This window comes from Drosophila rhopaloa, unplaced genomic scaffold, assembly GCF_018152115.1.
Source record: "Drosophila rhopaloa isolate 14029-0021.01 unplaced genomic scaffold, ASM1815211v1 contig_2, whole genome shotgun sequence".
Classification (NCBI taxonomy): Eukaryota; Metazoa; Arthropoda; class Insecta; order Diptera; family Drosophilidae; genus Drosophila; species Drosophila rhopaloa.
In genome coordinates, this window is record NW_025335083.1 from 7,351,080 (window position 1) to 7,377,456 (window position 26,377).

At 39.8% G+C, this 26,377-nt stretch overlaps 4 protein-coding genes across 7 annotated transcripts in view; 2 read left to right on the forward strand and 2 right to left on the reverse strand.

The window, feature by feature from the left end:
- LOC108044482 (E3 ubiquitin-protein ligase TRIM9) overlaps positions 1 to 26,377 on the reverse strand; it is a 95,053-nt gene that overhangs the window by 35,636 nt on the left and 33,040 nt on the right. The gene's annotated exons all lie outside the window — the stretch shown is intronic.
- Positions 17,800 to 18,851, forward strand: LOC108037853 (acylphosphatase-2). The gene is given in 5 exon segments (XM_017114511.2): positions 17,800 to 17,986; positions 18,047 to 18,063; positions 18,122 to 18,125; positions 18,128 to 18,230; positions 18,284 to 18,851. Coding segments are annotated over 5 exon segments (369 nt in total). The 5' UTR covers positions 17,800 to 17,856; the 3' UTR covers positions 18,399 to 18,851.
- Positions 19,168 to 19,798, reverse strand: LOC108047532. Its single transcript, XM_017127743.2, has 2 exons — positions 19,641 to 19,798; positions 19,168 to 19,505 (listed from the first exon to the last, which is right to left on the reverse strand). The coding sequence occupies exons 1-2, from the start codon at positions 19,655 to 19,657 to the stop codon at positions 19,307 to 19,309; spliced, it is 216 nt and encodes a 71-aa protein (XP_016983232.2). The 5' UTR covers positions 19,658 to 19,798; the 3' UTR covers positions 19,168 to 19,306.
- On the forward strand, positions 22,646 to 24,542 carry LOC108047534 (polyamine-modulated factor 1-binding protein 1). 3 transcript variants are annotated; one of them, XM_017127746.2, is made up of 2 exons: positions 22,646 to 23,828; positions 23,877 to 24,009. In XM_017127746.2, the coding sequence occupies exons 1-2, from the start codon at positions 22,960 to 22,962 to the stop codon at positions 23,890 to 23,892; spliced, it is 885 nt and encodes a 294-aa protein (XP_016983235.2). In that variant the 5' UTR covers positions 22,646 to 22,959; the 3' UTR covers positions 23,893 to 24,009. The 3 variants fall into 3 exon arrangements, with proteins under 3 accessions (XP_016983235.2, XP_016983234.2, XP_016983233.2); XM_017127745.2 differs by having other exon boundaries at positions 22,659 to 23,828; positions 23,902 to 24,542; XM_017127744.2 differs by having other exon boundaries at positions 22,698 to 23,828; positions 23,893 to 24,542.

Below are 26,377 nucleotides of genomic sequence, written 5' to 3' on the forward strand. Positions count from 1 at the left end.
TCTGATTAGATGAGATGCGATGCGACCCATCGTTTGGCTGCATTTTGTCTCGGGGCCATTCCATTTAATTATTTTGACAGACACTTGAAGATGGCAATCCGCGCAGGGCAGGGCGACTGGAGATGAAGATGGTTTTTCATATTTCCCAGCTGAGAGATGAGTTTCCAGTAATACATTTAAAGTGCTTCCATGGGTCGGCGACAGTCGCTAAGTGAGAGACGCGTGTCTGCCGCCGCCGCTTTGGCCACAAGTCACACTCCGCAGTAAGCAGCCACCGACGATTGATTGGTGAAGAGAAGGGAGGTATACTTACATACACTCCAAATAAATTATTTTTAATTTTTGGATATTTTTTACAGGGTTGAGAATTGTATTTTAAAGCATCTTAACTACAGCTCCCAGAGTTAATTATTGCCTAAGAAACTATAGTACATTTTAAACAGCATTTTTACTTGGGAAAGGTGGTTGGGATTTACTTACGTAGCAATAGCAAATCAGTTTTATACTTACTATTGCTGCTATGTAGCATGCAATGTGGTAGTTTATTTAAACAACGATTTTTATCTAATTTTTGATAAATAAAAAACCGATTCAACGCTATTTTTATAGTTTTTCGATTTCTAAGTCTCTTTATGTTTGGATGAAGGTAAAAACATATTTTTAAAAATTAAAGTTAGTAATAATTATATGACTGATATGTTTACAAAAGTTTAATTATTTCTTGAGTGTGTTTTTATGAAGCTACAATGTAATAACAATTTATATATTTGTAATTAAAACTATTTATTTTTTCTTTTTGTTATGTTTTAATAAACCATATTTATTATCCTATGGTATTTAGTATATATTTTCAGGAATTTAAACTCTCTTTCAGTTCCTCTTTTGCAATTTTTTGAGAGTGTAGTTTTCAAAAACTGAAGTGGAAGACGAACGGCGGAAGATCGGCAGTGGCAAAGCCAATTTGGATGCGCTGCCTTCTCCTCGCGAGACGTCGCGTAATCAAGAGAAATTAGTTTTCGACGTGCTCGATTGGTCGCTCCACCCACCGCCACCGCCACCCACTTTCCACCTCCCACTTGGCACTTCCCAAGGCCCCCATCCCCCTCGAATACCGGTAACATCTTGTCTGGATGGCTAAGAAAAGACGGCGTCGGCAAGATGCTTTGGCTAATTTTGAAAAATTGTTCTGCAAAGTGCCGGCAATCCAATGTTCGGGATGGATGGCAGCAGCGCATCCCCTTTAAAATTCTTTGGCTCAGCTTACAAGAGCTTTTCCCGCTTTTCCTGCATTTCCCCATTCCTCCCACTGGTCAATTGCACTGTGTGATTAATGCCCAGATCTTGGCTGTTGATTTTCGAGTGCATTTTGACATTTGATGTATTGAATTGCTTCATACTCCCCGTTTCCACTCTGCATTTCCGTTCGCCTCGCTTTGTTTTCCCCCGCCAAACTCCTTTGAAGAGCAGAATCGTTTGCAGCGTTCGCTATTGTGCCATTATAATGAGGTTTCGATAACTCCATTTGTCTCTGTCGCTTTCAGATTTTTTGGATATGCCCGAATCGTCTTTGGCAACAGATGTCGGTAAATGAGCAACGACAGGGGAAATAAGAATAGTTTTTGAATGGTATCGTATTGCACCGGCTATCGAATGCGGCATAAAATAAAACATCTTTGGAACTCGAAAAGAGCTAAGAAATCTTGTATAAGTAAAGGATCGATAGAAAAATCTGAATATGACAAAGACTTTTCCACGAAGGGATTTTAGGTTTGTTTAAAAAAAATGAAAATAATAACTGAAGTGTTTTTTAAGTTAAATTATAAATCGCATATAAGATTGGCATCTATAAATATTTAATTATTAAGAAAGTTGTAAGGTTATTCATGATTGCTAGTTATATTGAATCATTTGGATCGGCTTTTAGAATTATAAGCCCAATCAAATTATTTGGTATCTTCCATTATGTCCACCCTTTTCAGATCCCAATCACTATAATCAATAATAACAAATTAATCCATGTATACTCCATTCTCCTTGCAGTTTATTTTAGACAAAACAAATTGTTTGTGCCGGTTGCTCTCGCATTCAAAATGTTGGTCCTGCTTCCTGCCCCGCCGAAACACTTTGGCATTACAAATGGCAACACATTTAGTCTACAACGGAAACGGATATTAGTTGCAGTCTGGCAGACACCCCTTCCCGCTTGACCCCCTTGGACCCCCTTGGATCCCCTTGACCCTCCCAAAACTCAACAAATATGGCGCGACTGATTCGATATACGTATCTGCAAATCCTTTGGCCTTGCCATTCCTGTTCCTCTTGTTGTTGGGCGAACAAACACGTTTGTCAGACGGCCGACAGGATATGCAGGCAGGCGACAACAACAGCACAGTGCAACAGCAATTTGGCAACTTCGGCCGGCGGAGGGCGCCACATGGCAGGACGATTATCCCCCCCCCCTCCCCGGAAGGAGCCCTTTAATGCGCCCTTGATAAACGAGCCGCTCAGTCGCAGGACCGGGCCGATAATAAAAACTACAAGCCCAAGCAGGGCCAGACTGACAAATGTGGACGATATGGGGAAATATAGGAGAGGGGGGCTTTATAGGATATATCTGGAGCAGATGGAGCCTGCCAAGTGTCCGGCGACAGAGGGCGCCACCGACGCACAAGAAATTATTTTATGGCGCGTAATGTCTTTATGGACCGACAAAATGGCATCCATTTGGCCGAATAATAATATTTAAGCACATTTAAATAAAATGGCACTCCAGAGGAACGAGGAGCCGTAGCGAAAACAGGAATTACAATTTGCATAAAATTCATTTGTTTGGCCATTCCGGCCAAGTAAAAAATGGACAAAAAATGTAAATGCAGCTTCCTAATTGACATTTTGACTCGCTGGCAGGTCCATTTGCAGGCGGAGCCTCGGTGAATGATCCCTGTGCCCTCTCGAAAATCAATTGATTGCCCTGTCCTTCCTCGACCTCTCTAATTTGTGTTAAGTAGCATGTGGCATGTTTGTCAATTACTTGGCTCAACTGCTGCCCTCTCCCCTCCCCCGTGCCCTCGTACTTTTTTCAAACTTTCCGTGTCTGGCCAAATGTTTGCCTACAATTTCTCAACGGCCCACAGTGCGTATGTGTATTATTTCCTTGGCTACGTGCTGTCACTTAGTCCTGGATATTTTCCTTCCCTTCGCCGTGCTACGTGTGCGACATTTTCGAATAGCCAGTGTAATTATATTGATTAGGATGGGTTCGGCAGAGAAGACATTTGGGGTCTCGAAAAGGAGAAATTAATTTTTTCCTCAAGCTGGCATCTTTTCAAATGTGACTGGCATTTTAAGTGGCGTAATAAAGCAGAAGGGAAAGTCATTTAGTTCATTAGCCCCAATTTTTGGTATAAAAATATATTTTAAAGTCTTATTATGCTGCATTCAAATTTAAATTCATACAATTTTATAACTATACAATAATTTCATGTTGTTATAAATAATTGCCCATTAGTTTCTCTTGCCACAGTTTAGATAACAGCGACCTCATAAATCAGAAAAAACAATCATTATATAGCGTTCTAGGAAAAATCGTCTATGGGCAGTAAAAAATTAGCGACAGCTACAATTACGTGACTTGCCAACTAATTACAATATTATGTCCATCCGTCTCCTGGCAGGATATCTCCAGCCCAGTTTTTTTTTTCCAGCTCCACCTCCAAAGGTAATTAACGCGTGTCATTTATGCGTGTGGCGGTGCAGGAGAAAAAATCCAGTCAAGGGAGATCATAAAAACGCCACCGAGGAGGAGACACGCGTTCATAATTTGTTTTAGGCTCCGCCAGTCATCATCTGGTGGCTCCGCCACATCCACCTCATTTTTGCTGTCGTTTTTATGAAAATTCCGCAATAAATTAAAAATTATTGCTCCCGCCGCTTTTGTTCTTATGCGGCTTAATTCTTTCCTGTAGCATTTTATGTTAATTTCTGCCATTCGCCCAGGTGATAAAGTTTGTCCATTACTCATTTTGTAGCGCCAACAAAGCAGCGGGTGGAAGGTCGACTGTTCCAAGGTGCTCCCCTTGGCCAAAAGAGGAGTTACAATTTATGCAGGGACATGTTTAGTGCTGCAGATGCTCAGGAAAAGCATATTTGTAGAAGGATGACAAAGGCGCTGACTTTGGGAGATTAAACATGGCCTTTATGCTGCTAGCGAGTCCTGGTAAGCTTGGGTGGAGATTACTTTTATTTGCCCCTTGCCTTACTTAATTAAATTAAACAAGCAATATCAGTCAAAATATTTAGATCAAGAAACAAACATCTAAAAAAGTTGTTTTGTTTTGGGAAACCATGAAATCAACGAAATGTATAAAATCGAATGTTTAAAAAAATAGTTTTGAAAACACCCTTCCCTCTTTTTTTAAAGCCCATAACAAGTGACTTACGTTTTTGTAAGTCACACCAGGAAACTGTTAATCTATTAGCTGGTTGACTATGACTTTTGACTTTCTTTTCACGGCACGTTATTACTTCATATATATTCCGCACTTTGCCCTCTCCCATTCTCTTTACCCTAATCAAAAGAGGAAAAAAAAAGGAAATAAAATGGAAACTCATTATGTGACCCTCTGCCGTGGTCCTTCCGTCGTCGAACCAATTTCTTTCCTTATGCATTACGTCTCACTTTTATCGAAGGCAGCACGCAAGGCATTCCGCCACACCTCCGAGGATTCAACGGGATACGAGACGATTTAAAGGAATGGTGGGGAAAACACTGGAGCGGTGGGCAAAAGTGTAACTGCTCTGAAAAGCCTTTTCGATTTCCACGGAACAAAAAACGAGCGTGACAATACCAAATGTGACTTTGAAAATTTGATAAATGACCCAAAACTTCCAGACGCAACTTTTTCGGGGAGTCGGACGAAGGGATAGCTGTTTGGGTTCGATGTCTGGAAGTGAAATAAAATTCAAGCCATAAACGAAAAGCCAAAAGCGGAACTGAAGCGGCTCACGCAAAAGCCAAAGGAGAGCCGACTGAATGAATGAATGAATGAGTCAATGGGTGGGATGAATGGATGGAAACGTGCAGGAAAAAAGGAAAACCGACTAGGAAAACTCGCGACACTTTTTCCTTTGACAGCCGACGACGACGTTGGAAGGGCGAGACAAGCGCCACATGTGTGTCGCCTCCACTTCTCTTGATTCATTTAGGCGGCTCTATCGTCAAAGTCAAAGAGTGGAGGTACTTTTCCTTTCCTTGCCACGCCCCTAACGAGCCTGCGCCCCTCACTCTTCCACCGAATTGGCCTTCTACGACATTTATTTTGTGCTTACTTGATACTCTTGGCTCCTTTTGTTCGGTCTTCACCTCCAACTCCACGGGCAAATATTGATATTAAAAAATCGCATCACGTCGCTTAAGTTTTTTGTAAATAATGTTGTGAAAAATTTATTACGAAAGCGAATGTCTGCTTCTATTGTGGGTGAAGGGAAGCAGGCCCTGACATTTTTTCTTCGTTTGAGGCAGCTGGATAAATGCGATTTAGTGAGAGATTTACGCAGCCAGCTTTGAGGGGGATTTCGAGAATTCTCCAAGAAGCCGAAGGCTTGACAGGTGTCAATGAAAGGAAAAGTAACAACAACCGAGTGGGAATATAGGTATTGTGAACTTGGGTAATGTTAAGTTGATTAAGCCATGAATCACTGCACATAATCTTTGAGAATTCAACTAAATCAGAACTAAGTTTTCAATCTGATTTAGCTAAAAATCACTATTTAAAAGTCAATAACTGTTTAGAACCATCCAACCACTCTATCAATATCAGTGCAAATCCAACCGCAATCAATTAGCATTATTCATGAGTCGCTAGGATTGAAGTGCTGGCATTTGAATAATTTATGTTTGTCAATATAAGCAATAAATTGCAAATGAAAGAGCCCCGGAATCCAAGGCATACAAAAGCCAGAGAGAAAGAATAATAATATTTTCAATAAATAAAAAGTGCCCAGCAAATATATATTATTCAAGAAGAAATGTTTATGAGGCGACAAAGTGAAGAAAGGCAAAAAATATGAGGGCGAAACTATGGTAAAAACGTGATTCAGCTGGGGTTAGAAAGCTGCAAAATTGAAAAGGACAAGTTAAGCGGCCAGGACCGCAACAAGGGAAACAAGGCTAATAGAAAATGGGAAAACGGGAAAATGGAAAAGCGGCAAAGGCAGCATTATAAATCATGTCTGACTACTCGGACCAGGATCAGCGCCGGGAAGGACATTCACTTTCATAAAAACCAACTAAAATAAATACACGACAAGGGGCAGACGCAGGGGCAGAGAAAGTCTGATGAGAAATAATAGCGAAAGGAAAAAGCGACAAAGTCAATTATGCAGGCAACAGGAAGAGGAAACACAAAGCCACGGCGTCCTGCGTTATGCTTTAATAAACTCAAACTGCCAGTTGCAGAGCAGGCTCCAGACAGCATTATTGAAATATTAATGACCTTCGGCATTATTAAAAAGCCGGCATCCACAGCCACCCGGCGGCAAAGTTTTGGCTCTTTGAAAATCGAATTGTGAGTTGCAATCAAAACTTAATCAGTTTAGAGGCTTAGACGAGGCCCCCGGTCCTATCTCCCGCTTTTAATATTACCCTGCACGCTTATTTGCACAGCTTTCAATTAAACAAAAACGCTTGGGTCAGCCCCAGTCCTCGGGAATTCAGAAGCCCCCCCAACCGAGGGCCAAAAATGGGAATATTTTTTCAAAAATTAAAAGGATTTCGTGCGTCAATATTGACACAAGACTTCATTGCGGCTGCTCTGATGAAATGTTTGGCTGATGGAATGATGAAATGAACTGAGTGAGTGGCGAGCATTTCTCGCCGCTTTTTGCCTTTTTGGCTGAGAATAACGCAAATATGAATAGAGATTTTCAGCTTTTGCGGTTTTCTGGATGGATGGACGGAAAACTGCATCTGATGAAGCGGGTTCTTTTACAATTCGACTGCCAAATGCTGATTAGGAAGAGCCAATGCAAAAATCGACTAAATAATGCTGACATTTAATGTAAAGTGTAATCAGCATGCTTTCGTAGTACTTGAACAAAACTGTAACTCTTTAAAAGACAAGTTATGTGTCGTTTTAAAACTACAAATTGTGCCTCCATTTCTAATTCTGCTAAGCGATTATAGAATAAATTAATCACCCTACTCTGTTCGCTTTAAATATGACTTTAATTTAGTAAAAGCCACCGCCCCAGTAGGAAAACCGCACAGGACGAACCACAACAGCCTCGGCCAACCACAAAAAGGATAAACCAACAGCAGATGATAACAATTGCGAATGCAGCTACTATAAATAATTAAATGCAAATTTTCGCACCTCAGAATGCAAATATAAGGTAATTGCACTTAAATATGCCCCAAGCAGGTGCAGGTTGGGACAATCGACCGATAAATCATGGCCTGCCACAAGAACAGCAAATGAATAAATGATAAGCAGGCAAAAGGCAACGAGAAGTGAGCCAGCAAAACAAAACTTTTGCAAACTTTGGGAAAACCACTTGAAAAATCTGTCTGATATAGTGGCAACAGAAGCGAAACCAGGAACCAGATAAATTTGTTTATTGTTTGTTTTTTATTTTATTTTAATGTTTTGTTTTTTTTTTTTGCATCTGTTTGGTAGCCTTCAACTGCAAAAGCACATTTAACCCATTAATTAAATGGCCAGCGGGGCGTATGCGCGATACAGAAAGTGGCGGCCAAGTGTGAAAAAGTCGAGCAATTGGGTGAGTTTTTTTGTTCGCGCTTCAATTAAATTTAATTGCATTTTGAAGGGTCATAAATCCCAAACAGTGGCAGCCAAAAAACTACGCACCGCCGAGTGCGAGCATTGTTCTCTCTTCTTTTTTTTACAAAAACCCAGTATCCAGAAGCGGAACAAATTGCAGTATGCAAAGCGAGACAAAATGTGGCCATTGATTAATGGGGTCCGAAGATGAAAAGAGTGAACAAAACGGACAAAACGAAAATCAATCACAAAACAAATTGCCGCCACACTTTGGCGTTCGATGGATCGAGTATAAATAGATGGAATATTGGGATTCTCGGTAACCGAAATCTAGAGATCATAAAGCTTATTAAATGGGCCCCTTCTCACACACTTCATTCATCTTTTATATTTTTTTTTGGAGGGGAGATGTGCATCATCAGCGCCGCTGGTGTTAATTTATTTATTGCTTTGACTTGCAGGCCATCAAAATATTAGAAAAAGAAAACTTTTCCTCACATCTCCCCCATCGTTCACATTTTCGGCAGATAACTTTAAAAAGCTATAATGTGGGATACATTTTTGTGGAGGGTTGGCGGAAAAACCCAAAGCAATTCATTTTAATTATACACGCAGCAAACTCTAAGATTTCACACTCTCCAGAAAACAATACCATCTGTAAGGGATATTTTGGGTTGCAAAGGGAGGGCTGAAGTTCTACTTGATTTATGGTTTTGGCTCTGGGCTATATTAGGTGATAAGAACATCGAATTGTTATTTATTGTGCAGAGGGTCCCTTTATCTGCGGTTTTAATTTGGTTCGATTTTAAAGTGGTATTGCCTTAAAGTTTATTTTACCTTTAAGGTTTTAGCGGTAAGCAATTACAGTTCTTAATGTACGATTTCCATTTCACCAACAGCAAATGAAGTAGTAATTCCCTATTTTTAATTTCGGGAATCGAGGCCTCCTAGTTTCAGTTTGCTTTGCCTGTCATCCTCAGCAATTTGGCTTTTTCAAACTTTTCCAGGCACTTCAATCGAAGCTTCTTTGCAGAGTTCTCTTGACTTGGCTGCCGTTTAACCAGCTGCTACCTTCTGGCAGGCCCTCAAAAAAATCATGTGCCACAATCAAACTGCACTTCAACGCAACGCAAACTGCAGTTGCAGGCAAAAACCAAAAAATCTGGAAATAGTCAATGTCTGGGCTTGTACTTTCACCACCTTTATTCCTCTTTCCCCCGGAAGCTCCATAGTTCATGGACCGTAAAATGAGGTTATGCTCGGGCTGCTGCCTCGTCTCTCGTCTTTCGACTGCGATGGCAACATGTTACTTCTGCCGATGTGTGTGTGCCTTCTGTGTGATTTATGAAGAGCAATTTTAATGACATTTGCTACGAGAGTATCGACACATATCGGTTATGTTCGCCGGCTGCGGGAGTGGGTGCCAAACTACTGCTCCTACGGATGCATTAACTGCAGCTGACGACGACGGGGAGCAGCTTTGGCCAGTCATGCGTGCCAACAACCCAATCCGAAAACCCAACAATACAGCGACCCAGCCCACCTCACGACGCCTTCGATGAGGCACTCACTCTCAAGACCTCTAAAGACCTGGACCTGGACACAGACTTGGATCTGGACACACCTCCAACAGCAGGCCATTTAAATGGGTACATGTGAGGCTCCATTTCTACGAATCTAATACCCTAATAACACTACCATAAGCCGTAGACTAATTTGTTAATACTATTTGTTAATTAAGTTTCTCAGCCGAAAGCACATATAATTGTCCAAATTGAATTTAAGATCTTTGTGTGTAAATAAAGAGGCTTATGCGACAAATTAAATACATGTAATAAAGTAAAATTACTTAAGCAAATGATGACTAACTAGATTAATATTTGTAATTAACTTAAACACATAATCAAATATATTCAAAAGTAATAGAAATTAAATAATTGACAGTGGAAAAACAGATAAAACTTAACACATTTATCACTATTAAAAATAATAATAAAAAAAGATCTCTGTTGTCAATTGTCTATAAAATTTTGTAAGCTTTTGTTATATTATAATTAAAATAAAAATGTAAAAATTAAAACAATATAATACTCGAACGTTATGATTAAGTGACAAGCGTATTCCAAAAAACTACAGAATATTGCACCCATAAATTACGAGGAAAACCAACTTGTAAAAATAATAAACCAAAGCAGTCTCTGATGCAATGATTTGGAAACGTTCCACACCACTAGATGGACCCAACCCAATCCCAAATCCTGGACAGTGGTTGTCCAAAACACTTTGCATGAATAATCGCAGCTCATAAATTTGGCTCTGATATGCGGCAATTGACTCCTTTTGTTGCTGCAGTGATAAGCAATAGTTTGTTGTTCGCTTTTTTATTGCGCTTTTCAGTGGGTCACATGAATCAGTTTCTGATGATTGCCCAATGCCGAATCTGCAGCAGCACAAAGTGCAAAATCATGGGGATTTGGCCAAATCTGGCATTTGTCTCTCGTTTGCCAGCGGGCGAAGTTCTGCAGTAGCAGTTGCAGTGCTTTATTTGAGTCAGTGTGGTAAATAAATAACGAGCACTGTTGAGCCACATATATTTTTTTTATGGAAATTTACTGAATTTTCCATTTCAATTGCCTTTTGAGTGGAAAAATATGTAAATTTCAATGAAGCGGATGGACAATAGTTGAGGATAGGCAATGGATGGGTATCGATGCGATATGTGCAGTAAATTGCAGTTTGCCAAAAACATTTTTGCCATTTTCTTGTTGCCCCTCCATTTCCACCCGTTCCAGCTGCCCCCTCTGCCCCACTGTGCAATTTATGGCCAGCAGCCATTTTAATGTGTGGAAATGAGAACTCTCTTGATATATGACCACCATGAACGGGGACTGATATTATATTGACAGTAGCAAAAGCCCAATATGCTAGCCCAGTTATTGCATTGAACTTTGTGTTGAGCGAAGGATATTACTAGTATTACATTCAAAGCAGCAAAAGCGAATGCATCTGGCATTTAAAATTAGCTTTACGTAACAATCTTTCATCTCTTCTTTGTAATATATTTGAAAAATTTGCATCACGTAAAATAGCTTTACTCTTCCCGATATTATGATTTTCATAGTTTATATTTATGGAATCAAAGTATTGGCAAAGACATATTTAGCTCTTTTTAATTAATAAACATTTTTCCCATAAATTAAATATTTTAGTTTTTCGAAATTCCTACAGTAAATTTCATGCTACAATAATGACCAACATCTTGATAGAACAAGAAATTATGAAATCTTTCAAAAATGCAATATATAAACTTTGTTTTAACAGTCGGAAAATCGAGTAAGTGCTCTCTTGTAATTCTGGTAAATTTGCTTACAAATATCTTACTTTACTTAATCACCCGAAAACAATTAAATTTGTCTAAACTCGACATACAAGTTTTAATAAGCGAGCTCTAAAACTCAAAACAACTAAAGCCAATTTCAATGTTGCAGTATGCTTTTACTAGTGTGCTAGAAAAGATTTATATTGGCCATTTTCCAGAATCCAGAAGAAGGGAAGGGACTAAGTGAAGCTCTCCCCGATGCAGTCTTATTTTTAGTCCTAGTCCTCTGCTCCTGCTGATTTGTGGCCGATGTGTTCTTTCACTAAATTCACTTAAATTCGTGTTATTTCCGCATGTTTCACACCACTCACCTACCGCCCCGCAATTCCCTCCTCGCCACTAATCCTCTGTTCGCGTTGATTTTTCCTTTGCTCACAATTTGCACTTCATGAATACCAGATAGGAAAAAGAGGAAGGCAGCCAGAGGGAATCCAGATCCAGCTGCTCCATTAGACAATTTCCCCATCTGTCTCCGAAGACTTCGTCCCCGGAATGTGTGTTGTTCTTCTGTGTGCTGTGAGTCAATCGAAGTGCAGAAAACATGAACCCCCCCCCTCTAGCAAATTATTCGATTATTCGAGTAAACTTCCGTTTTGCCGTTTGACCGTTTAATGTTCTCCGCTCAAGAAAACTGGCTCCACATGTGGCCAAAATGCTATATTTTTGTTGGTTGTAAACCAAAAATTAACAGAAAATTAGTTCCTTTGATGGGTTTGTAATGAGTGCTGAAGTCTGCTATAAACTTAAATTTATGTAATCTAGTTGGACTTATGTTAATTGATATTAAACATTTCAAAAATTGAGGCATCAAGGACCTATAAATTTTTAATTTTTATATAAATGAAAAAAGACATTTTAAATAAAATACCTATAAATTAGTAACAAACGTATCATTCCCATACGAGCTTTTAAATTACAAAAACCACAAATGTTGAATGACCAGTTCAGTCATTCTATCAGTACCTCACTGAGTTCTCCACAATGTATATTCTTCATCCCACTTCTATCGCCTCTTCAGTTTGCTGGCTAAACATTTTCCCGAAATACTCTGCACCACATCATTATTGCTGCTCCACTTGTGCGCCACTTCATTAACAGATTTTCCATCCGCAGCCGCCAAGTTGGACCGCAGAAAAGCCAACGCTGTTAAAATGCAATCGACCATCTGCAGTTGGCCAGGCAACAGAATCCGCAGCTGGCCAAAAATATTTAACCAATAATGCAATTTCGGTTGTGGCCGACAAACTTTCACACAGCTGGCGATATGGACAAACAATCACCGAACCCAAAGGGATGAATTCAGGACCTGCCAGGAGGGTCTATTAAATGGAATTTCTACGATTGACTAACTGTCTGCCACTGTCTATTGTAAACTGTATCCCTTTCTGCCCATTTCCAATTAATTTTCCCCTCCCACCGCACTGATTCCATTTGTTCAATAAACGCATAATTATGCGCAATAATTGCATTAGCAAATATGGGCATGGAATTAAAGGCCAGAGAGCAATTAGGAATGCCATCATCGTGTAATCGTCGAATAACAGGCAGTGCGAGGGGCGCGGTCTGGGGTCCTTCATCTTCAGGCATTTAATTAAAGGCGTTAAGTTGGCTAATGAATGCGGCAATAGCAGTGAGGCTCGAATTGCTCACTTGCGGGAAAAGCACTGGGATGCAGCTTATCCTGGCGGTCGGGCACGTTTCAACCTCAGTGAGAAGTGAGCAGTAAGTCAGTCAGCTAGTCAGCTAGTCACTCGGTCTGCACATGCAGGATAAGTGAATAGCATTAAATAAACAAACTGGCGAACAGCAAAACAACTGCCAAACAAGAGCCGGCAGGAATAAAGGCTTCACGACTGATGCACTGCACAGAAAAAAAGAAAACTTTGGTAGCTGAAAAAAAGAATAAAACACAAGAAGAATACGAGATACTCTACTAAGCCCTAAGCTCTATTAAGCCCTGAAATCTAAGATAAATTAGTGGTTTCTTTTAACTAACTTTTTAATATAGTAAGTAAATATAAAAAAGGAAAACTTAAAGTAATAAAAAAGTAATTTTTAGATCCAAAAAGAAAGTCAAAACATGACCTTGTTATTATGGCATATTAAAAATATATCAAAAGTCCTTTAAAGCTTGACTTCAAAAATGGTTTTAAAACAAATGAAGGATATTCTGTTTTTCTTATTAATTTAAAGGTATTATGTATATTAAAAAATATTTGTATACAAGAACGGCTCGAAAAAAGGAACTGAGTTTTGTAACTAAAAAAGTATTGTAATAAATAAATAAATATGTAGCAATCAAAAAATGCATCATCCTCGACTTCCATGGTATTACAAAAACTCCCGATCAGAAATCGTTAAGGCAATGAAGAGGAAATTTGAGCACACACATTGTGGATGTAGTGCTCGAATGTTTTTTTCATTTCCTGAAAATGTTCTCTGGTTCGGGATCTGATGCATTTGATAAGCGTCACGTAGCAAACGGCAGAAACCATGCCATACCATTTTTCAGCTACGAGTGGGAAACTGAGAACTGAAAGCCCGGGCAACCGATTGCCGAGTGCTTTATTATCTATATGGTGGGCCAGAGCGATGCATTTGTTTGCCACTTACACACACAAAGGAGTGGCAAAATGGCGGATCCACGTGAAAGGAACGAACCTTACGAGGAAATGGAAGGATACTGAGAGCCTTAGCTTGAAATCTTTGCAGAGCACACCTGAAAATGTTCCCCCTGCTATTGCATTAGAATTTAAGATAAGTTCGAAGCAGCCCGGGAAACTGGAGTGTGAGTAATGGCAATGGGATGGGAAAAGTGGAAGCTCACAGATTGGGACTCTCGGTTTACAGGCAGCTCCTGCTTCTTATTGTGTGTTCGAGTCTGAGATCCTGAGTGTGTGGGGCAACTTGTTTACCAAACTTTATTACAACTTGGCAAACAGTCGTCGCCTTTGTAGTTGGCTCGAGTCGAGTTCTGTTGCTTTGTCTGCTAACTGATTGCAGTTACAATCAGTTTATTGTACGGGCCTGCTGCAGGATGGATTCGCCTGGACACACATACACTTGCCGATACTACCTTGTATCCTGGTTTCAACTTGAAACATCGCACACAGCAGGAGCAAAGTGGAAAAGGACTTTGTTGCCGGCAACAAGCTGCAGCATATGATGCCAAAGTCCGCACTTGAGAGCGGATAATTTGTAAATTTTATAACTCGAAGTTGTAAACTTTGAGCGCATTAGAAATACATGCTCCGACATTGTAAGATTCAATTTTCGGCTTGCCTTTTATGGCTTATCATGAGCGACATAAAAGCCTTCGGATATGTTCCTCCTTGATTGTAACTATTAATTATAAAATAATATACTTTATATACAATTTTATTTAATTAAAGTTAAATTATTGTTGAATTTTTTCAGTCAGTCCTTAAAAAATGACTGTTGTAAGAAAATAAGCTTTAAGTGGGTATCTTTATTTTATTTTAACAGAAGAAAAAATGGATATTTGTAATTTAAATTAAATTCCCTTTTTCACTTCATTTTGTCACCCACAAAATTACTGAACCCTAAATCAATAATCAAAAGAGCCACACCAGAAAAAAAGGCAAAATGTCATAAGTGATTTCCCGTTCCGTTTCACGTTCCAATCAAGCGTAAAATAATTTTGTAAAAATATTTACACAACTCGAGACCCGAAAAAACCGAAAATATGAAAGTGACGTTGGCAGTGGAAGATGAAAAATGTATGGAAACATGTGAAAAGCTCACTAGCTGAGCTGGTTGGGTTGTCGCGGGTGACGACTGTCCAAGGTTTTTTTGAGCCACTCGACCAAGTGGGCTCCCAAGAGTCCCAGCTCATCGCATCTCGGAGCGTTCCGCTTGAATGCGTAGTAGTGGCCGCCCAATGGCATGGTGTACATCAGTGTCAGATTAGGGCGTGGCAGGGCAAAATCACAGACATAACCGCCACTCTCACACTCCCGTCCATACAGAACAGGCACATTCAGAGCTTCCTGAGAAGGCGCATAAATTCCAGACACTGCCGCCCTGGTGATTTGTGGTGCAGAGACCACATCAAACATGGGAGATTTTCACGGGTTCGCAGGCGGGGTTGGAGTTTCTCAGACAGAGACTAAGTGTGGGTTAAGCACACTTGAAGTATGTGCACGCTTGGGTTAAGAAAAAGGATTTGCCCGCCCAAGGAGCTCACTTCCCTCCCTACTCGATTTCTCTATGGCTACAGAGAAAAATAGTATCCATAAATTTTGGATGAGTTATTTTCAACAGTAGTTTAATTTAAAGTTAATAACAGGGAAAATTATTGTTACAATTTGACTTAATATTATTTAATTCAATTATGACTAAGTTGTATATAAAATACAAGTATTTAAATATTAAGTACTATTTTTTTCTGTGTAAAAGGTCTGAAAAAGAAAACCCAAAGCATTCCCCCCACAGCCATTCACGCCTTGACGGGTTGGGGAAAATATGAAAAGTCGTCTTGCTGGGAAAACTGAGTTGGGATCTCCTGCCAAGGTGAGGATTGTGGTCTCAATGCGGTCCTGTGGTCCTTGCGGCTTACAATATACATACGTCTGTATAAAAGTATACGTGTATGTGAATACGTTTTCAGTTATTTTTGTTTTTTCGCTTTTCCACCTGCGACAGCCACGAGTAATGCAATTATATTGAGGCAGGTTTTCTGTCACAACTTTTTCACTTTTCCTGCACATATTTTTCGCTTTGCAGCATCGAAGAATGATGGGCTAAATGGATAAGAACAGGTAAACAGGAAAAGCCAACGCCAGAAACTATTGAAACTATAAGGGAATTTATAGAGGTATCAAAGTGTTTCCTCGTTGTGAAAGTGAAAACTTGGTCTTATCTTTAGACATATCTCTTTCTCCTGCTGTCTCGATTTGCCGGCTAAAGTCCCAGAAATTGCCAAAGTTTATTAACGGAAACAAAAACAAGGACCGGGGACAAAGGACCAACTGCAGAAATCGGAAGATGGAGTTTTGGCGAATTCGGCGCGACCATGAATATGAAATGAAGTCTAAAGCCCATGACGATGCCCAGACAGAGAGATCCCCTTTGGGACATTCGTGGGGTGAGAGGTCATAAACAACAATTTATAAGCTTTAATGAAAATTGGTTGAGAACTCGAGGGCGGCGGAAAGAAGTTAGCCGGCTCACTGCGGCTTTTTTAGAGCGACTTGCAAATAAATTAACTGCTAACCCGGCGAATGCAAATTAAGAGCCTTGTTTACACCTCGGACTGGTCCGCCCCACCTGGCCGTGTTTTTTTTTGGCCATTAAATTTATGCCCCGCGCGGGAATACCCGCCCCGACTGCTCATAAATCCTGCGCCTTTTTCAACCATCACAGCTCTGCCGAATTTGTCCTTTCGCTTTCGACAAATGCATATGGAAATTTTATGCAAATTTCCATTGTGTCAGCAATTTGTAACGAATTTGCGCTGTGAAATGGTTCGAAAAAGCGCCGCAGGCTGGAAATTTAATTTGGCCGTTGCGGTAGGTAAATCAAATTGCATAAACGTCAATTTGCTAATCCAATATTTGAGCTAAAGTTGGGAATACTCTGCGGTTGTTTGAGTGGCGCTCTTCAATTCCAACTTGCGACTGGAGCACTTTAAGTGGCAAGTGGAAAGTTTCGCCAGCTACTGCAACTGAAGCTGACAAAATATTTTCTGATTACTTTTCCACATTGGCGACACTTCAAAATGTCCCCAAAGAGCTGACAGCAGAAGAAAGGCGATGGAAGCGCTCTGCGAATATTTTCAAAATAAATGTTATTGTAGCGAAAGTTGCTGGGTAACTGATAAAGAAAAGAGGAGCAGGCACATCCTTGAGGGAGCAGCCAGGACTGCCTGTTGATGGCACTTTGATGATGGCGAACCGAGCCGAGGAGAACTTGGCCAGCTTCAATTACTCGGATCCTCTCGGATAGTTGGTCAATGCCTGCCGTGACTGGGCCGCATTAGGAACCAGGGCATCATCATAATCAACAGTCAACAAAAAGAACGACCGACACGTGACTACACCACAAAACTCTCAGGAATATAAAAGTTTTCCCCCACCCAATCCCCACTTCCCTTTCAAATGAGCTGCTGGCATTCTGCTGTTTCCATTTTTTTTCGGTAGCTGTCTGCACTTAATGGAAAATGTCAGTTCGCCTCCGGCGTCAAACGTTTTATTGAAGTTTTCACTGAGGCGGCGAACTCAGCGAACTCGGCGAACACCCTAAACCTCTCCAAAATGCGTCATCTGCTCCTTTGGCCACCTTTCGGATCATTCCCGCTCCTCTTCAGACTCATGTTGGAGTCGTCTTCCCCGTGGCCAGCCGTTTAACTTAACGAACCGGAAGTGGTAAGAGAAGAAGCGCATGGAAAGGTCTTCCCTCTCGGCGGAAAAGTATTCCAGTTCGCAGAGATATGATGGAGAATCAGCGCTGCCAAATTGCCGTGAAAAGTATTGTTATTTTTAATGGAAGACGAATTCGCACAACTGGTAAATTGCGAATACAGTTTTCCAGAACTTTAAATTCACAAACCACTACCCGCAATACCTTTGAAAACTTATTCAGTCAGCAGCTCAGAATGAAACTTCAAATATATTGAATCAAACAAGGCACCAATAGCATTCAGTTGGTATTAAAGCATAACAAATTTATTTAACAATGAGCAGCCAAATTAATAAGTCAATATCTACTTCTCCAAAATTGGCGAAACCATCGCCGAAGGCTGTTCAAAAAAATGATGTAAGACAAGTCTTTTGTTGCCAATTTGAAGTATTTGGTCACGTACAGGGTAAGATAATGCATATTTAATTACTCCTATATTTATTTAAATAATTCTATCGTTTGTTAGGTGTTTTCTTCCGAAAGGTGAGAGTTTAAATTTTTATAATTTGTTTTCCAATCGAATTCACTGTTGAACCTTTAGCATACCCAAAAAAGGCCAAAGAGTTGGGCATCACAGGCTGGTGCATGAACACAGCTCGGGGAACTGTACAGGGAATGCTTGAAGGATCCTTGGATCAAATGACTGATATGTAAATGAGAAAGAAAGATTTTAAGACTGGTAATAGAACTCTCTTTTTTTTAGGAAATACTGGTTGCAACACAAGGGCAGCCCTCGTTCGGTGATTGAAAAGGCAGTGTTCTCCGAGAACGAACCTTTGCCCATCAACAACTTTAAGATGTTCTCGATACGTCGCTAGTTAATTTAATTAATTTTCACAAGTTGAAATTATATTTTTACCCAGCTATAACCGAAGCCAAAACGTGAGAATCGCTGAGAGCACGTAATAAAAATTCAGTTCTGGCTCCCAAAACAATTGTCATATTAAGTGTGTATGCCGCAAATGGGCAAAGTTGTCCCTTCTCTGGGGATCTATGTTGGCTTGCCAATTAGTTAGTCCATGAGCCGTTGCAAATTGCCTTTCTAACATTTTTCTATAGCGATTTTTACACTGATGCTGCGCCAATTGTCAAAACAATTTCAATTTGTTTTTTCAGCCATCAAACTGTCGGTGTTCGCGACTCCAAAACGGTCAAAGTTTCGACGAGCTTCTGCCAATTTTGCGACAAATATTGTGCATCCCGAAAAAGCCAAAACAAATTTACATAAATAAATAAAAGTTGACTGAGTTCACAAATGGTAACAGTTGGCGCCTGATGGCAATTAAAAGCCTCTGCGCCACTCTCAACGGTTTGTTTTTTATTGTATTTATCTTTGCCACCGGGGGGATGCCACAAGCTGACTCCTCTGGATGCTGCTGCTGTTATTTATTTGGGATTGTTTTGTGTGTCTGGCAAACACTTTATTATAAACTGTTAAAACCGCAAAAAGTGCACTGGCTAAACAAAATTGCTTTCGCCGCCCAATTGCGAATGTCGCAGGAATGGGAAATTAAAGTGGTTTGAATTTGAGTGTTTGTAATAATCATGGCGGGTAAACAATATTGGGTAAAAATTAAAAAAAAAAGATTATCAATATACCAATTTATTTAGAATGAATCTGACCGAAATAAACAAGAAAAGCGAGACTATTTGTGGGACTCTTTCTTGAATGCGTGAACGTAAACTCTTCTACCAAACAAATTTGGAATACTGAACGTGGTTATTTTCAGGACTTGGGAAATCTTCCCTGATCCTGGTCCAAAAGCCTTCGATTTCTCGCCCTTACGATTTCCTGTGTATTTTTGCCATCGCGAGCCAACTCTCGGCTCAAAAGTCGTCTATAGAGGAGCATCCTGCGTTTGGTTTCTGGCGTTCCGACGGCTGTACTGAACTGCATCCCTGGTTTATGGCCTCGGGTCGACGATCTTTAATAAGAAATAGGTCCAAAGAAAAGGATACGAAAAAAGACAGGAAAAGTTGCAGAAGAAGGCCAGATTTAGAGCATATGGAAACGGATTAATGACTCAACTCTGGGTCTTCTTAGCCTGCTCTTAACTTACGCCTCCTTGTCAGTCATTTTGTTTTTCGAAATAGCCAAAGAGTTTACGTTACAATTTTGAGGGAATTCCGAAAATGTAAATGAGATCTTTTTTGAATGGGGTCCAAAAGTACTATTGATAGATTCGAAGCCACCTAGATCCCAAATTCTAAAAATAATATCTTATAATAAGGCATAGGATTTTAGGTAAGAGAAAAACATTCCTTACAAATTTGATCCACATTCGCTTTACATGTTCACATTTTTAAAGCATATTTTGGAATTTGTATAATTTCCTATTAACATGCTTTAATTTGTTGACTTATGTACATCAATTTTAAAAAATGTATATTTATACCCTTGCAGAGGGTATTATAATTTCAGTCAAAAGTTTGCAACGCAGTGAAGGAGACATTTCCGACCCTATAAAGTATATATATTCTTGATCAGCATCACCAGGAGAGTCGATCTAGCCATGTCCGTCTGTCCGTCCGTCTGTCCGTCCGTCTGTCCGTCCGTCTGTCCGTCTGTCCGTCCGTCCGTTTCTACGCAAACTAGTCCCTCAGTTTTAAAGCTATCTGCTTGAAACTTTCCCAAAAGTTGTCTTTCTATTGCAGGTAGTATATAAGTCGGAACGAGCCGGATCGGGCCACTATATCGTATAGCTGTCATATAACTGAACGATCGGAAATGCCATAACTTTGGTGTTTTTGAAGTTAGGAAGTTGTAATTTTCTATGGGTTTTATTTTTGGCCAATCAGTCTGAACTATCAAATTTCATAAGGATCGGGCGACTATATCCTATAGCCGCCATATAACTGATTGATCGGAAATGCCATAACTTTGGTGTTTGTAAAGTTAGAAAGTTGGGATTATCTATGGGTTTAATTTTTCGCCAATCAATCCGACCTACCAAATTTCATAAGGATCGGCCGACTATATCTTGTAGCTGCCATATAACTGAACGATTGGAAATGCCATAACTTTGGTGTTTTTAAAGTTGGGAAGTTGGGATTTTTTATGAGTATTAAGAATGCATCATATAAATAAATTTGGAGAATATAATTTACAGAATATTCTGCAAGGGTATATCAACTTCGGCTCCGCCCGAAGTTTGCTTTCCTTTCTTGTCCTTAAATGAAATGGAGCACAATGCTACAACTTGGGCTTGCCGCAACTCTAGAGGATTTAGCCTGCATTTTCCAGCACAACAACGGACCAGCCGGCCAAATTAAGTCATTAAATGCCACCGAATGCCGAATGCACAACAGGCAAACGACAACAAGGCACGCAAACAGATAAAAAACCGAGGGGCAGGGGTAAAAAGGAGTTCGGGGGAGTGGAACCGCTAAAAGCCGGATTCGGTAGCGCCGATAATCAATTCCGTTTCCGGCTGACAGTTTGCCGCATCGTGCGTGACCCAAAATATGCATAAACAGCACAAGAAAAATAATAATAATTGTAATAACTTCGTGATCCGCCAAAGAAAAGGCGCCGACAGGCGAGGGGGCGTGGCATGTGCAGCACGGCAATTGAAACTTTCGGGTTCGCGTGCTCGCATGTCGAAAACCGTTGGAAAACCCGCTCCATTAGCTGTTGATAACGAGTTCATTGACGAGTTCATTGGCACATTGATTTCCATTAATTGCACGGCACAGGGGATTCAAAGGGGGTTCCGGGGGGTGCGGCTGCAAATGCGGTTAGTGTGGCGGACTAAATGTGCATGCTAATCGCAGGCCAAAGATGAAATGCCAGTTTGCCAAAAAAGAGCTGCTATAAGTTAAAAGGCCACGCCAAAAATTGTGAGAATCACAAACCACATTTAAAAATCGATTGCTTATTTCAGAAAATGTTTTTAGGCAAATCATTTTTTTTTTTTGAAGAACAATTAAATGTTTTATTTTAAAACACCGCGGCTAAGCTTTTTGATCTTCTCAGGGAAACCATTTAAAAAAACATTAAACAAATATTCTAAATCTAAAAAAAATCATATTTATCTTCAAATTTAATTATAAAATTAAACAAAAATTAAAATGATATTTTCAAAACTATCGAATTATTGTTTTTAAATATTAGCATTTATTATATGGGCATTTCTATAGGAAATAATATTTTTCAATATTTTTTTATATATGTACGTTAAACTACAGCAGACATTTTTAAAAATATATTTTTAATTTGATTAATTTATGATTGATCAGTCATAATTTTATTTAACCCAATAAAGACATTTTCCAGTATATTGGAATAGATATCGACACCACTATTCAGCCGAATTCCAGACCTTGCTGCAGCCGCTTATTAGCCATGCAGACCATGTTCCTTCGGGCCGTGCTAAGCCACGTAAGGCCCCGAAACTGCCAGCTGACTGTATTCCAAATCTCAGACCACCACACACAATCGCTCCAGACGGATACGTGGGGCGAAATTGCCGCATCACCAGAAGCAGCAGCAGTAGAAGCAGTCAGAACCCCCAATTTCCCTAACCCTCAGTTGTCTAGACGCAAAACCCATTTCTATGCCACCAAAAAAACTGTTCTCGTTGCGCAAATGTTGCATTATAGACTACAGAGCAATGGAGGAAGCAAATGTGGCAGTTAAAGACCGGGGTTTTTGAGCTTAGATATAGGAACAGCCGTTACCTCCAAAGAAAACTTATTAAAATTTTACAGCCCCCATTTTCCTTCACAGAGCACTGCCAAAGAAGCTTTCTATTGTTTTTAAAATTTAATTTATGCTGTCAAAGCTAGCACACATTTTTTCTGTTTCTGTTTCAATTTTGTTATAATTTCTCACTATTTAAAAAATGTTTTAAATATTTGTGTGGCATTGCATGCCGTGGGCTCGTGTTGCGTGGCAATTTGATGAATGTGTTCCTTGATTAACCCTGATCCCAGGTCAAACCTGGAGAAATCAGTTTCAAGCCTTTTGCATGCAGATGGAATTTTCAGAGGCAAGCAAACTTTGCATAATAAATGAAGGCGATAAGAATTCTGTCCGGCTTTGTTTTTGTTTATGTTTATGTTTCTTTGCCTTTTATTTTTACGGAATACCTAGGGGCAGTCGGAAGGAAACTTTTGTGGGAAATGTTTTTTTGTGGCCTGATTCGGATCCCAAATGCCGCGGGCTGTGAACAAAGTTGTTTTGGCTTTGAAGATTTCTACACAGAATGCCTTTTGTTTCGCTGTTATCACAAAAAGTAAAGGATCAAATTAGCCTTTGAACTTTTCTTTAAACTGCCAACCGGAATCCCAGTCAGTCATCAAATAATGTGAATCCAAACGGGTCAATTTTTTTGTGTAAAATCAAACACAATAAAACACAAAATTTCGACTTGCAAAATGGAAGAGACCAGAATTCTAAATAATCAAATAATATCGCCACCAGACAAGATGAAACCAGCAAGTGCACAGAAAGAGCACAAGAATTTATTGGATTTGTCAGATTCTAAAGATTCACTTGACCAGATTAAAAAGGAATTAAAAAAGGATCAATCAAAAGTCGACAATGAAACCGGAGCAGAGAAGAACGAAGAAAACGCCCAGGATGTGTCGGAAGCCCAAGGACAACAGGTGTACGCGGCAAAAGAATCCAGTGAATGTAATATATCTATAGCAAAAACGAAAATCTCTGGAACCGAGATCATAAATACAGAAATAAATAAAGACTCGGATTTAAGGATTCGAAAAATAACAAAGGAAAACAGTAAAGAAGTGTTAAATGATGCGGTGTCAAATAAAACTCTCACAGTGGAAACAAAGCCCCAGGAAAATAAAGAAAATCTCAAGGATAATAAGGAACGCGAGGAAAATCTGAAGAGCCTTAGCGGGAAAATGGAAAATGAAGAACTTATCAATGCCAAGGAACCAGTTATCAAAGAGGAACAGCACACCACTCCTGATTCGGAAAAGCAGGACCAAATGTCGGAAAATTCTGCACCAACACCAAAAATTCAGGAGGAAATGAAAAAGCCCAAGGAAACAACACAAATAAAAGCTGCATATCAACTTACCCAGCCAAACGATCCGCTGAATACGATTAGAGAGGACATGGAAAAATATTTCAGTGGCATTGTGGCCGAGGAGGAAAACAGGAGATTGAGCGATGAGATGAACGCCAAGGAAGCTGAAGCCATTAGGAAGGAAGAGCAGAAAAGGAAAAACTGCTTGGAAATGCTCCAAGATGTTAGCCAAGCCACGTGCTTATCCAGGTGAGAAAGCAATACGATTAAATAAGAGATGTATATAACCAATTTTAGATTAATAACCGCATAGCCGTCACAGCACTTCATCGGAAAGAAGGCCTTCACGATCCGTGCTCGTGGCCATCCTGCAGCGATCCGCCAAGGCGGAGTACCAGAGGAAAATGAACATCCTCAAGGACAACTTCTCCTTTCGCCTGGGGCTGATTAAGCAGTTCAAACACGACATGAAAAACAACTTTAAGAGCGAGGCCCAGCAACTCTATAGCGACTACCACTCCTTCAAGAACCAGACAGAATACAAAGCCACTTAAAACCCACTAGAATTTAATTCAAAAACAGAGCTCCGAAAGCAACACTAGCAAAAGGGACTGACCCCACTCATCCATTACACAACCTCCATTTCGAAGAATATCTACTAACTTGACACCGAAAAGCAGGGGACTATTAGTATTGCATCCACTCAGTTCTATAAGAGGAAAAACCTGCCGAAAGAATATTATGACACTGTAGTTCTTGAATTCATTGTGTGCACTTGCTTCTTTGCATCTTGGAGAAGTGCAGCTGTATCTCATTAACTGAGTTTTAAAAGTACAGTCACCACTTCGTTCGCCCCGCGGTATGCAACAGTTTTTTTTTTCTTTTGCCCCGGCAAACCTTAAATTTGCGCCACTTCTGTTTTGCATGTCGAAATAAAACAAAGACAATGAAAATTGACCCAAATACCTGGCTCTATTGTAATTTTGCTCCTTTAGTATTGTAATTTATGGACTGCGAAAGTGGGAGGAGGGGCTTTTTGGGGTCGCAGCTGCCGGGGAAATGTAGAGCAGCAAAGTGAACAAAAGGTGCCCGTTGATATCCACGGATTGTTTCGACGCCTTTAAAATTTAACTTTTCAGGAACGCTGTGCTTTTGTTCTACTCTTTTGAAAGTGTTCCTACCAAAACGTATTTTATTTTTTTTTTTTTTTTTTTTTTAAGTTTTTTAAATTATTACAGAAAACTTTCACATAGTAAAAAAAAAAGAAGTTTTATCCTGTTCTATTTGTAAACAGAAAACATTTGTTATATTTTTAGATTTGGTAACGGTTTTTGCATACTCCAATTCACCATTTATTTTTTAAATTTAAAATCTTTACATCAACTTTTTGGCAAAACACTTATTCAAATCTATCAATCTAGTTTTTTGTTTTTGACATTTTATTACTGTCTGGATATTTTTATGGAAGATAATGAAAATTGATGACTATATTTACTCTATAAGAGAATTTAAAAATTTAGTAATACTTGACAGTATTATACTTGAATGATTTTTCCGCCTAAGGAAAACTTTAAACTTTCCAAAGGCCGTTGATCACCGTGCTTCTGATGATGGGTGAGAATCGCTCCCCGGGCGGCTAATCCGTTCAAAGCTGCCAAAAATCTCCGGCGTTTTCGCTCGCAGTGACGCACAAAAAGCTGGTGGTCCGGACGGCGGGGGGAGGAGGGAGGGATGTGGGCAAAGTGACGGACGGACACTCGTGGCAGGCGCTTAGCAACAGACAGACAAAGCTACAGGCCTAAGCCCACGCCCCCTTCCCCCTCATCCGCCCCCTGCGGCGGCTTACAACAAAGCAAAATGGTAAATAAAGGCCAAAAGCGCTGACAGCGGGCGTTGAAATGGAAATCAAAATCCGAGCGCCCCATCCCGAAATCAAAGCAAATCAATGCGAAGCTAACGCTGTTTTCCCAGTCCAAACAAAAAATTTGATGAAAATTGAAAATTTACTTTGGCAATTTGGATTGCAGCACCGCGCCGACAATGAAATATGTCAATTTCAATTATACCAGGGTAAAACACACGCCCCTCGCCGCGGGCTAAAAAGTACTCGAATCCGAATTTATTCCAACGTTTCAACAAATGTGTCACTTTCCCTGTAAAGCTCTATCGATTGCAGAATTGGCAACGCCTCGAATCGCCTTCGATTGAGCCATCCACTGGGGGGATTGATTGTCGGCCGGGTAATTATAGTTGTTAGGGCCCGAGTTGGCCGGGAATTTGCTGACAGTTGTCTGCGGCCCGAGGCGTGGATTGCGCCACGATGAAACATCGAATTTGCCAATAAATCGAGTGTTTCTTGCGGCAGAATGCTACTATGCCGGCCTTATTATTCTAGCTATCTTGTTCTGCTACTAAGCACCAGCATATTCAAATTTAAATAAAATAAGATACACCTATATATAGTTTCAAGTAGTTTCAGGGCGAAAAAACATTTTTTTTTCTTTTAAATTTGCCTTTAACTTCGAATGGTTTTCTAAAAATATTTTCAGAGAAATTATTTCACAAGTTTGATTTCTTCATTTTAATAAAGTTTTAAAATCTATCATATACTGGGGTGAAAATTCTTGTTCAAACTTAATATCGGTTTAGTTTTGACTTAACGATTTAAAATGAACTAAAGAGTGGGCTTTTAAAAATGTGTTCCTAAAATCTAAGAAAATTTTACCAATTTCTACCTTTTAATATTTCTTAGCAAATTCAATATATTTTATAAAAAATTTTAGGTAACTAATAAATTA